This window comes from Fusarium poae, chromosome 2 (genome assembly GCF_019609905.1).
Source record: "Fusarium poae strain DAOMC 252244 chromosome 2, whole genome shotgun sequence".
In the NCBI taxonomy this organism is placed as follows: Eukaryota; Fungi; Ascomycota; class Sordariomycetes; order Hypocreales; family Nectriaceae; genus Fusarium; species Fusarium poae.
In genome coordinates, this window is record NC_058400.1 from 4,641,837 (window position 1) to 4,652,735 (window position 10,899).

The window sequence follows — 10,899 nt, forward strand, 5'->3', positions numbered from 1 at the left end:
CCCAATACTGGTGACTCCCTCACACTAACGGCTCAGCTGTGTAGGACACAGAGGAAGCCAACAGCATACCCCATGGGTAAGAACAGACAAAAATGGATCACCAAGAAGCGAGGATTGTGCCAAGCAGTTGATTGGAACCCGGAGAGTACAGGGGAAGACACACCAAAGCGTCAGAAACGGTAAGTGAGCCGTTAAGCTCGCGTGCTGCTGGGTTCGCTGGCTGCTGAAGTTGGTAAAGGAAGCCATTGTTGGTTCAATCTGACAGCGAATGGGGAATTAATTAGAAAGTATTTCCCCACTGCTGTCTCGGTTAATGTCAATTTTTGAGGTGGCAACCTTTTTTCCATTTTGCCTTGTCTAGCTTTGGAAGTGTTCCCCTGCTGTTGACTGTTTCATGGGTCACTTCCATGAGGCATTTGCTTCGTTCGGCTTGATCCCGTTGAGCGAAGATCCTTACACCGGGTGGCTTGGTTGGTTTACCCGCTGAAGAGTGGCGGCGGGCGTAAAATTGAATGTGTCAAGAACAAGCAGCATTGACCAACAGACTGTGGTGTGGTGTTGGTGCTATATTAGAACTCTTGTTGGGTTGGGAATTACAAGTGGCGCAGAACGTATCAGTTATTAAATTAACGGTTGAGGACAACTTCATGATGTTTGACATTCACGCTGCCACTGAGTTGACGAGTCTTTCAGCCACAATGTCGATCATTTCTTATTTCTTGTTATCAACAGTTCGAAACAAACAAGCTAATACTCATCATATTGACTTATAATTAGACAAGACTCGAGCTGAATGGCATTCTTTGCCGCCGTCAATCCTTTGCAGCATTGATGACGACTCTAACCTTGTTATTTCTGTAACATGCTAGGTAATCACCAACCGAATAAACGTCAACTGCCAAGACGAAGGATTGCTCAACCTCTGTCTTCGGAGATTACAAGGCCGGCCGAAACGACCAACATCAACATCTGTCTCCAGCCTCGGTAATCGACACAATAACCACCGAACCCTTTGACGAGACCCGGATAATGCGCTCCGGCTTTCCGTGCCCCGGTATTCTTCCCGGGCCGAGAATGGAGACTTTGTCTGTTTGTCCATCAGATCACGCATATTTCCGTGCTACCACCGGATCTTCGGTTTGCCTAGCTACTTTTTTTTATTGTGACGACTCCATTTCACCTTATCACCAAGCTCTTATTCGCGAACAATGACGCAGTTGTGTTCGGCTCACGGCCAAATTGTGGACATCAATCTTGTTAACGAGGTAGTTTGGCTCCACAGACCTCCATGTATGACGACTGGCTATCTATCTCACCGAATATCTACTTAATTTTCTTTATTTCCTTCTTGTTCCTTCACCTTTGTTTTTGTTTAGACAGCATAAAATGCAATCGCTGCTGCAGTATCGACGCGCTGGTGCTGCAGCGCAAGCGCAGATTGATCGAGATGTTGGCAAGATTAGAGAGCATATGCCACCTGATACCACCCGTGATTTGGAAGCAGCAAAGCCGCCTGTAAGGCGACATCCTCGCAAGAAAGATGACCAAGGCCTGGGACGTGCTTTGTCGCGTGTCATTGAAGAACACTTTGCCAACCAAGAAGGTCACGAGGAGCCAGTGCCAATACAACCAAGTGTTACAGCTGATACTATTCGACGATGTATGTCTGAAGGCGTTGCACTTGGTCAGGTCTTGACAGGTATCCAAGTTCGGCCTCACAAAAACGCCAAAGGGGACGATGGCAATGTTTTCGTGGTCAAATGGGAAGGGCCTGATGATCCCCTGGACCCTCACAACTGGTCAGTTGGGAGACGAATTGGAGTTACTTTGCAAATATCTGCCATCGCTTTGTTTGTGGGAGCCGCCTCAGGTATTGACGCTACGGTTCTTCCCCAAGCCTCCAAGTCGCTTGGTGTCAGTCAAGTTGCTGAGTCGCTAGCTACAGGTATGTTCAATGAGCTTATCAACAGACCACTTATTAACCAACGTTTTCAGGCCTCTATTTAGTTGGGATGGGCCTAGGATCATTGGTAGCAGGCCCCTTCTCAGAAACCTTTGGCAGAAATGCAGTTTATATCGTCTCCATGGCGATTTTTATGGTTTGGATCATGGCATCTGCTCTTGCCCCAAACTTTGGGGCTCAGATAGTCTTTCGTTTTCTAGCGGGTTGCTCGGCTTCAACGCCGCTCGTATGCTCCGGAGGTTCCATCGCCGACATGTTCAACAGTCTCGAAAAGACCTGGAGCTTTCCACTTTACGCGGTAGCTGGCTTTGGTGGACCGATGATAGGCGCTGTCATGGGCGCTTATATCGGCCCGTCGAATGCAGTCAGTTGGCGATGGGCTGAGTGGATCATGCTTATCGCTTCTGGACTTGTTCTCGTACTGGTCCTGCTTCTCATGCCGGAGACGTACGGGCCTCTTCTGTTACAGTGGAAAGCCAAACATTACCGACGAATTACTGGCGATGATCGGTTCAAGTGTGAACATGAGATTGTAGACGCCAGCCTATTCAGCCGACTCAAAGTCAGCATGACAAGACCATTCTTCATGTTGACGGAACCCATCATTATCGCCATGACTCTGTATCTCAGTGTTTTGTACATCGTCCTGTTCACGTTTCTCGTGGGCTGGCCATACATCTTTGAAGAGACATATGGTATCAGCCAAGGACTGTCAAACATCATATTTATCGCCATGTTTCTCGGCACCCAGATAAACTTTCTCTTCGTTCCCATCATCTATCGCAAGACTTTGCGAGCTACCGAGAAAGGAGGCCATTTCAAGCCCGAGATACGCCTCTGGTATGGAATGCTCGGCGCCTCCCCGGCTATTCCCATCTCATTGTTCTGGCTGGGGTGGACAAACTACGCCAACATAAGTATCTGGTCTGCGATTTTCGCCGTAGTTTTCTTCGGATATGGTGTCACTGGAATCTTTATCTGTACATATATGTACATCATTGATTCATATGAGATATACTCAGCGTCAGCTCTCACATTTGTGGCATTGACGCGGTACATCGTCGCTGGTGGAATGACTGTGGTTGGTATCCCGTTTTACGAAAACATGGGCACGCACTATACTCTCACAATAATGGCATGCCTGGCAGTGGTATTGGCAACGATCCCCTACGTATTGTACTTCTACGGACACAACATTCGGGCAAAGAGCAAATATGCATTCACGCATTGAAGTCAGATCATATAAGGAATAATATTCATAGATAGCAGGGAGGCAAGTTCTTCTACTTCTAGGCCAGCTTCTGCAAGATTTCGTACACCTTGCTAGCCACGAAATCGGGATTATCGACTTGAATGAAATGACCTGCATTGGGCACTTGAATTGGTCCGTCACTCTTCTCCTTAATCGTAAGCTGAGCCAGTCCCTCGTTGTAGTGGTGCCAGTAGGAATTCATATAAGTATTGACAACTTCAGGTGGAGTATTAAAGTCTGTTCCGGTTCTCTTTGCAAAGTAGTCAAAGTCGTGGCCCAAGACAGTCACATAAGGGCATGTGCCGTCAACCTTTGGTAAAGTAGGCGAGTCCGCCTTTGGGAGAAGCTGTTTCAGGTTCCTGCGTGTGAGGCCCTCCTTAGAACCGATGCTGGGGTGGAATCGTTTCCTGGTTTCTTCTCGAGCAACGCGAATGTTATCGGCAGTGACTCCTGGGGGTAGTGCATCTGGGTTGAAGTCTTCTGCATCTGGATCGGGAAAGACAGAGACAAAGTCTGTGTCTGTCAGGACACTGTCGAGAAGTAAAACTGCTGATACAGTGCCTGGATATTCACCAGCATAGAGACGACTGAAAGCGCAACCGATCGAGTTTCCAATCAGGAACAGTCGGACACTGTCGGGATCTTCAACATTGAGTTTGGTCTTTAGAACCTGGGCGATGAGCTGATGTATATCGCGAACGACATCCATGGAGTCGTGTGCATGCGATGGGTCATCAGCTCCCTCGTCGTTAGGGTCTCGGTCAGTAGTTTGACCTTGTCCAAAGCGATCAAATGTCAAGATAGCCGGAAGTCCATTTGGAGAAAGCTCCTTTAGTTTAGAAATCGTTTTGATCCATGAAGTTTGCGGGGCAATCATGCCGTTAACAAAGACGATGAGTGTTGAGCTGGCATCTCCCGAGATTGTGGAAGGAGTGAAGCTGTAGCTAAGTTGTGCGCTTGGCTTAATATCCAAGCGCATGAATTCATACTGTGGGTTGTTTTGTTCAGCCATCTTGTTGTTGAGGAGAAGAGGAGTTGATCTCAGGAGTCGTAAGCAGAGTCTAATGCTATATACCTATATATGCAGAGCTGTCAGCAACGCTGACGTCACCAATATCACTGTTGTTATTCCGATTCAGGGCACCGCGCGGCTAATTTTGAAACTTATAAATCCTTATGTCGCCACGGCTCAAGACGTTGTAGAAGATGTACCTAAACTACGCTCTACAAGATCCGATGAGAGACAGGAGTCTCGGCAGCGCCGCCAAGTCCAGTAACAATGAAAATGTCTGCTAAAATTGAGCTTATTCAATCCGGTTGATGACGTTGTCATGTTCTCTCATCTTTCATTGGCATAGTTGCGGAGGGAGGAACAGAGCTGTTGTCATAGAGTTGTGAGACAAGTCTTCTTGTTCTTTGTCTTGAGTCCGACAACAAACTCTCCATAGATATTAGAACAATTGCTTTATAGAATTGCGATAGCTGTGCAATTGAATTAACAAGTAACTGTTTGAGTACACTATTAAATGCTTCAAACGAAACGCCCATGTCGTAGACTTGGGCTTCAACGCTTCATAATTCCTCGTATACTGGAGGTCCCGTACACACATCCTGATAGCGAGGTAGGCTTTCTTTGACCGGTTGATTTGACAATGTTGTGTAGTCACTCAGAACAACACGGCGTTCAGAGCGAAGTATCCTTCCAACCCCTGTTCTCGTCACTAGGTCAGGTCTTCCTTTTGGGTATATCTCCTTTATCATCTGCATCTCCAGTACCAAGGCATGGGTGACCGATGTGTCGCCTACATCGCCCGTATCTTGTGTGTAATGACTCAGACTTTGTCTTATAGAAAAATCGAAATCAATGCTCAGTGTTCCCGCATTATCGTCGGTTTTCCACCCGTTGTAAAATGTCGAGTCTCCGAGAATCGTCCGCTTTTTTCGCTCTTTAGTGCTATCTGTCTTATCTTGGCAGCAATGAACAGAGCACGCTGACGCTGTACTTTTGATTGTCTCTTCTAATATCCACGACCCACTGCATACGCGCCAGAAATGAACCTCTTGGCCGTTATCGGGACTGCTCCGGAGCCCGCTCATAGTAAGTGTGGCTCGATTCTTTGTCTTCGGGTTCATTACTGTGTTAAACACACATTCCACTTCTATTCCTGCTGCTTGATAGATTCGATTCGAGTATGTTTGAGTGTTTAAGATAGGTATTGACCGTACGACGGGCAGAACACGATGTAAAGTAATGGTGTGAGAATTGGTTGACAACTGCCTAGTTCTTCGAACAGACGCTACCGCCTCAAGCTCATAGGTGACAGAGACAATCGATGTGTCCATAGACGGAGGCAGGTAGCTAGGTATCCGATATGACAAGTTATGCATGTAACTGCCCTCGTTCAAAGTGATTGTCGTTGTGATGAGTTCGCAACGCTTAAGCTCTGTGAACTGGTGTTTGCAACCTTTGCAGCCCTTTTTGAACGGTTTCCTATTGATGGTATGGACTCGTAGTATGGCATATAGGGTCTGTACTTCGACCGAGTCTTCTGTAACTTGGAGCATCAAAGATCCTGAAATGACGGAATCTTCGTCGTTGTTGCTATCATGACGGATGATGATTGGGGATGTACCAATATGGCAATCCAGAGAGACTGGTGACTTGTTTCGTTTACCTTGAATTGGTTTCCTCAATAATGAAGTGCAGATGGCCCGAGGTCTGATCAACTGAAGTAGGCCTGTCATGACGTGATGTAAGCAATTGAGCTTTGGCTCTTTAAGTCTGTGTCTCGGTAACAAGGCGCCTGATGGCTGTCAAAAACTGATGTATGGCATTTCTGAATGTGAGATGATGATGGCAACAATCCAAGTCATATAGGAAAGACATTGCGCCCTAGGATCGTCATACGATGCGGTGAACAGATGATGGCCATTACCGCGAAATGCATCATTATTCGATTCGGTTTGAATTGCCCAGAATAGTCTTTGCTATTCCCGTTGCTAACTCCATCAGAGGTGATTGAGACATTCCAAGCTAAACTCATTAGGGCAATACATAACGAGAGACAAAGCAGGGTTGGATCCTTGTTGACCCACAAGTGGCTGGTGTTGAATGTGAAAGCGAAGTAGAGTGTCAACTGCTTATTCAACACATCAAGCTTTATAATTGTCTAACGTGGCTCAATAGGTCCTCTCAAAGTTCATTAGACTCCTTGCTCGCTAATTGAGACTATTGAGAGAGATTACCAAGCAATGGGCAACGTTGTTGTCAAGATGCTGATGCACCTCATGTTAGCGAACATGACCATGTCATACCTTTCCTAATCAGGCTATTTATCGCGGGACAATCTAAGCCTCGCTTCTTTATTCCCAACTTGAGAATTGGCCAAACACTTTCTCTTCATCACATGCCTTTTCTTCCCAACGAAGCTGACTTCAGCGATGCCTGATGAGCCCATTCAATCGCCTGGCCGAACTGCATCGGGAAAGCCACGCAAACCCCGGAACAAGAGCTTTTCAGGCTGTTGGACATGTCGCGCGAAGCATGTCAAATGTGACGAGGCCAAGCCGTCATGCAATCGCTGCCGAAACGCAGGCGTTGACTGTGAAGGTTATGGCTTGAGACTATCTTGGGCCTCTGTGAGAAGTCCCACTACATTCAAGAGGGGAGGCAAACGAAGGTCAACGCGTCGGACATCTGAGAGACTTCGTCAGTCAAGCAATTTGGGGACGGTTGAAGAGGCTGCATCCGAACACAGTGAGCAGGGCGTTTCGCCTACCGATGGTTTGGGTGAACAGGAACTTGATGAAGGGTCATTTGATAATGAGCCGACAGAATTGCCCTCTGAAACCTCGTCAACTCCCAGGGCTTCTAACCAAGATCAGCAACCTGGGCTGGCTCAGGACCTCTATACCGATCAACTCAACACCCGGATCTTTCACTCATATGAGCTCCTACGCCAGGGCTTAACAACCGGTCCTCCTTACGCTTCTTTTCCTTCTGTGGAGTCACAACTCCAGCCACTGCAGGTTGAACAGGGCTTCGATCAAAGTCCCATTATCCGAGACGAAACCAATGCATCTACTCCCATCGATATAGCTGATGTTGGCACTGGCTCATTGCCCCTGTCTGAGTTACCTGAGCTAGCATCTCATTCATCCTCACCGTCCAATGCACAAACAATACCGCAAAAGATTACCCGACACATCGATATCCTTACAAATCCCGCTCTCCAATGCGAATTGATGGAACACTGGACTCTAAATCTTTGCGACTCCTTGAACCCAGTGCCTGGTATCTATAACCCTATGAGAAGTGCCATGATGCCCATTGCCTGGGAGGGAGCGCGCACAGATTCCAAAACGTCAACGGGGGCAACGAGTTTGTTTCACTTTATATGCTCGGCGTCTGCATTCCACCTTGCAAAGAAGAGGGAGACGCCAGAGTCAAGACGCAATCTCGAGAATGTAGCTCTTGAGCATCATAATCTTGGCATCACGCACCTTGCTCAAAATATTCGACATTCTAAAGATGGCGCCCATTGTGTAGCTCTACTCGCTGCTGTAATAATATGCATCATGAATGAAGCTGTTACACTACCGACTTCCTTTTGGCGATTACACTTTCGCGGTGCCGTTGAATGGGTCAACCATATTGATCCGCAGGTCTGGCATCGTAACGAGGCAGCTTCCAGCATCTACTACATGTTTCGAGGCATGAATACCGTGGTTCAAACGCAGTTATTGTTCGACATCCACGGCACTTCTTACTGGGATTTCACGAATGACCTTGGTCCACAACCGGAGCCTTATACCTTGTACACAGCTTTCGGCCTTCCGCAGCCAATTTTCCAAGGCCTACGGGCGATGAACACTCTTGCGATGCGTAGGAAGTCCCCAAGGTATAGCGACCCAACACCTGATGAACTCGCCCGTCTGGAACTTGAACTGTACCTCTCGGTGCCCAATAGACCAGACATATCAGCAACAAAAGAATATTCAGACCTTATTTACCACCATGGCTTCACCTTTTACTACTCGGCCCTGATCCACATGAAGCGCACTCTAAAAGGCATGCCCCTCATCGAGGTCCAGCCACTTGTTGAGAAAGCCATCCCTCACCTTGAAGCTTTACACACTTGCACCACTCAACGTTTTTCGCCAATGATTTGGCCTGTGGCGATGATAGCGTTTGAAATTGCTGACGACGCGATGCAGCAACGTATGCTCAAGTGCCTAACACTTTTGTGGGAGAGATCGGAATTGGCTATCTGGACCCAGATCATACAACTCGTCAAGGAGCTCTGGGCACTGCGCAAGAGAGAGGGTGCTAATATTAAATGGTATCACACTGCGCTGGGGTCTATGACTGATAGCTTCATGTTGGTGTAAACGTTGTATAATTCATTGATGTGGGTGTCCCTCAAAGTGTAATAGCTCGATTTACGCAGCCTCGTCACGAAAGATAGGGCTCTTAGAGCAACCTTGATCTCAGTATGTAATTAATAATAATCCCATAACCATGGCTTTTGGTCGTCCCGTCCCGTTCCGATGTAGGATTGACTGTCGATAAACCGTGTGTTAAAGATTCTATTCGATCGCTGTTGATACAACATTTCGGTACCTGAGTGACATTAAAGCCAATGTCAAAATTCACCAACATTACATGTGAACACTGAGACTGTGATTTGGACACGTCGTCCGCGCATTCGTGTTAGGGGGCAACCACGAATCAGCATACCCGTGGATTCGACCTAACGGAGACCCTACTTATAGAGTAGGCAGTAAAATTCTAGGATAAGGGTAAAATTCTAGGATAGCCAGATACCCTGCCTTATTAGAACTTTATTAAAATTACTTACTAAGTCTAATAAATTCTAATATATATATATATATATAATTTAATTAACTCTTATTTATAAAGCTACTTTTTTAATCTAGTTAATAAAATACTATATTTATATTATATTAATAATACTATATAAGCTGCCTAAGAGGTCTTTATATTATAAAACTGCTTTAAATATAATAGAAGAAAGCCTATTACTATAAGGGATATTACTATTAAATATTATATCTCTAAGAGTATTATAAGGAGGTATTTTTAATTACTAAAGCTTATTAAAAAGCTAGCTTTTAATAATATAAGTATTAAAAGGCTAAGGAATCTTAATAAAAGTAAAAAGTATATAATTATTATATATATTATATAGCTTAAAAGATATAGATTTTCTATAAATTAGTTAATTATTAAAGTAGCTATAAATAAGTTAAAAGTATTATAAACTCCTTTATTATACCTAATTAAAGAAAAATAGTATAAATACTTTCTTAAAGATAATCTATAGCTATAGAAAAAAAAATTAATATAAATATTTAATTATAAGAAAGTAGAATTTAAAGTATATAAAATTCAGAAGATTAAAGATTTTTATATTAACCTTATTAATATTATATAGAGAAGAGATATTAAGCTATTTTAGATCTTAAATACTAATAAATATAGTATATAAATAGGTATTATATATAAGTAGCTTAAGGTAGTTATTATAAGAAAAAAATATAATATAAAATATAAGATTATTGCTTTTTTAAACTATAAGTTAGCTATAATAATTAAGGCTATAAATACTAAAGGATATAAGTATTTTCTTAATTTTATAGTTTATTTTAATAGTATTTAATAAATACTATCTCTCTATTTATAATCTTTAAATTATAGCTAATAGAAAAGTAGGATATTAATAATTTAAATAAGAATATTTACTTTATATACTCTAAGACTAGCTTTTTTAATATAGAAATCTTAATAGATTAAATTTATTATTTTAATCTATATTCCTTCTTAGTAATAGTAAAGGTAAGAGCTTTTAATATAAACTTTACTAATTAATATAGCTATAATAAGTTTATAAGAGATATTAATAATCTTAATTTTATTTAAAAAAGGCCTTACTTTAAGTAGCCTAAGAAAGAAAAGATTTAATAACTTCTTATTATTAATAACTTTATAAGTAAGACTTCCTTAGAATTTATAAAATATTACCTATACTTTAATATTAAGATCTTTATACTTTTACTTTACTTAATATATTTTATATAGCTACTTAATATAGAAGTCTTTTAATTTCTTAAGTTTATATATTAAAAGGCACTTTATAAGTATATCTATAAGGGATTTTTAAACTTTAAGTATTTAGATCTTATTACTTATTTATAGAAGATTATTAATAAAAGCTTTATAAAGTATAATATTATTAATAGGTTTAAAAGAAATAGAATATTTCCTTCTAATAATATAGAAATTATATAAAAGCTAAAAGAAAAGTAAAAATCTATCTTTTCTTAAGCTTTCCCTATAATCTAATCCCTATTTCCTTAAGAATTATAATTCTAAGATACTTAAGAGATTTCTTATTATATTAAGTATAATTATTATAAATAATTTAGCTTATCTATTTATAAGGTATATAGTACTATTAATAATATTCTTAATAAAGTAATAGTATTAAATTTCTTTATTAAAAGTTATATTAAGAACTGCCTTAATTATATTTTTACTATAAATAGTTAAAAGATATATAAAAAAAGAGTTTATTCTACTAGCCTCTATATAAATAGTATAATAATATAGTAGATAGAAAAGTAAGTTATTATTATAATATAAAAAGAGTAAGTAAAAGAG

General features: G+C 42.0%; 4 protein-coding genes across 4 annotated transcripts; 2 read left to right on the forward strand and 2 right to left on the reverse strand.

Moving 5' to 3' along the window:
- Window positions 1-1,386: 1,386 nt before the first annotated feature.
- On the forward strand, window positions 1,387-3,194 carry FPOAC1_005457 (uncharacterized protein; the record flags this gene model as incomplete). The annotated part of the gene is made up of 2 exons (XM_044849984.1): window positions 1,387-1,945; window positions 1,996-3,194. 2 exons carry the CDS (start codon window positions 1,387-1,389, stop codon window positions 3,192-3,194), a joined length of 1,758 nt encoding a protein of 585 aa, XP_044708694.1.
- Window positions 3,195-3,252: 58 nt separating this feature from the next.
- FPOAC1_005458 (uncharacterized protein) lies at window positions 3,253-4,227 on the reverse strand (the record flags this gene model as incomplete). Its single annotated transcript, XM_044849985.1, has 1 exon — window positions 3,253-4,227. One exon carries the CDS (start codon window positions 4,225-4,227, stop codon window positions 3,253-3,255), a length of 975 nt encoding a protein of 324 aa, XP_044708695.1.
- A 560-nt stretch (window positions 4,228-4,787) lies between these two features.
- FPOAC1_005459 (uncharacterized protein) lies at window positions 4,788-5,960 on the reverse strand (the record flags this gene model as incomplete). Its single annotated transcript, XM_044849986.1, has 1 exon — window positions 4,788-5,960. One exon carries the CDS (start codon window positions 5,958-5,960, stop codon window positions 4,788-4,790), a length of 1,173 nt encoding a protein of 390 aa, XP_044708696.1.
- Window positions 5,961-6,656: 696 nt separating this feature from the next.
- FPOAC1_005460 (uncharacterized protein) lies at window positions 6,657-8,606 on the forward strand (the record flags this gene model as incomplete). The annotated part of the gene is made up of 1 exon (XM_044849987.1): window positions 6,657-8,606. The coding sequence occupies one exon, from the start codon at window positions 6,657-6,659 to the stop codon at window positions 8,604-8,606; it is 1,950 nt and encodes a 649-aa protein (XP_044708697.1).
- Between the last annotated feature and the right edge of the window lie 2,293 nt (window positions 8,607-10,899).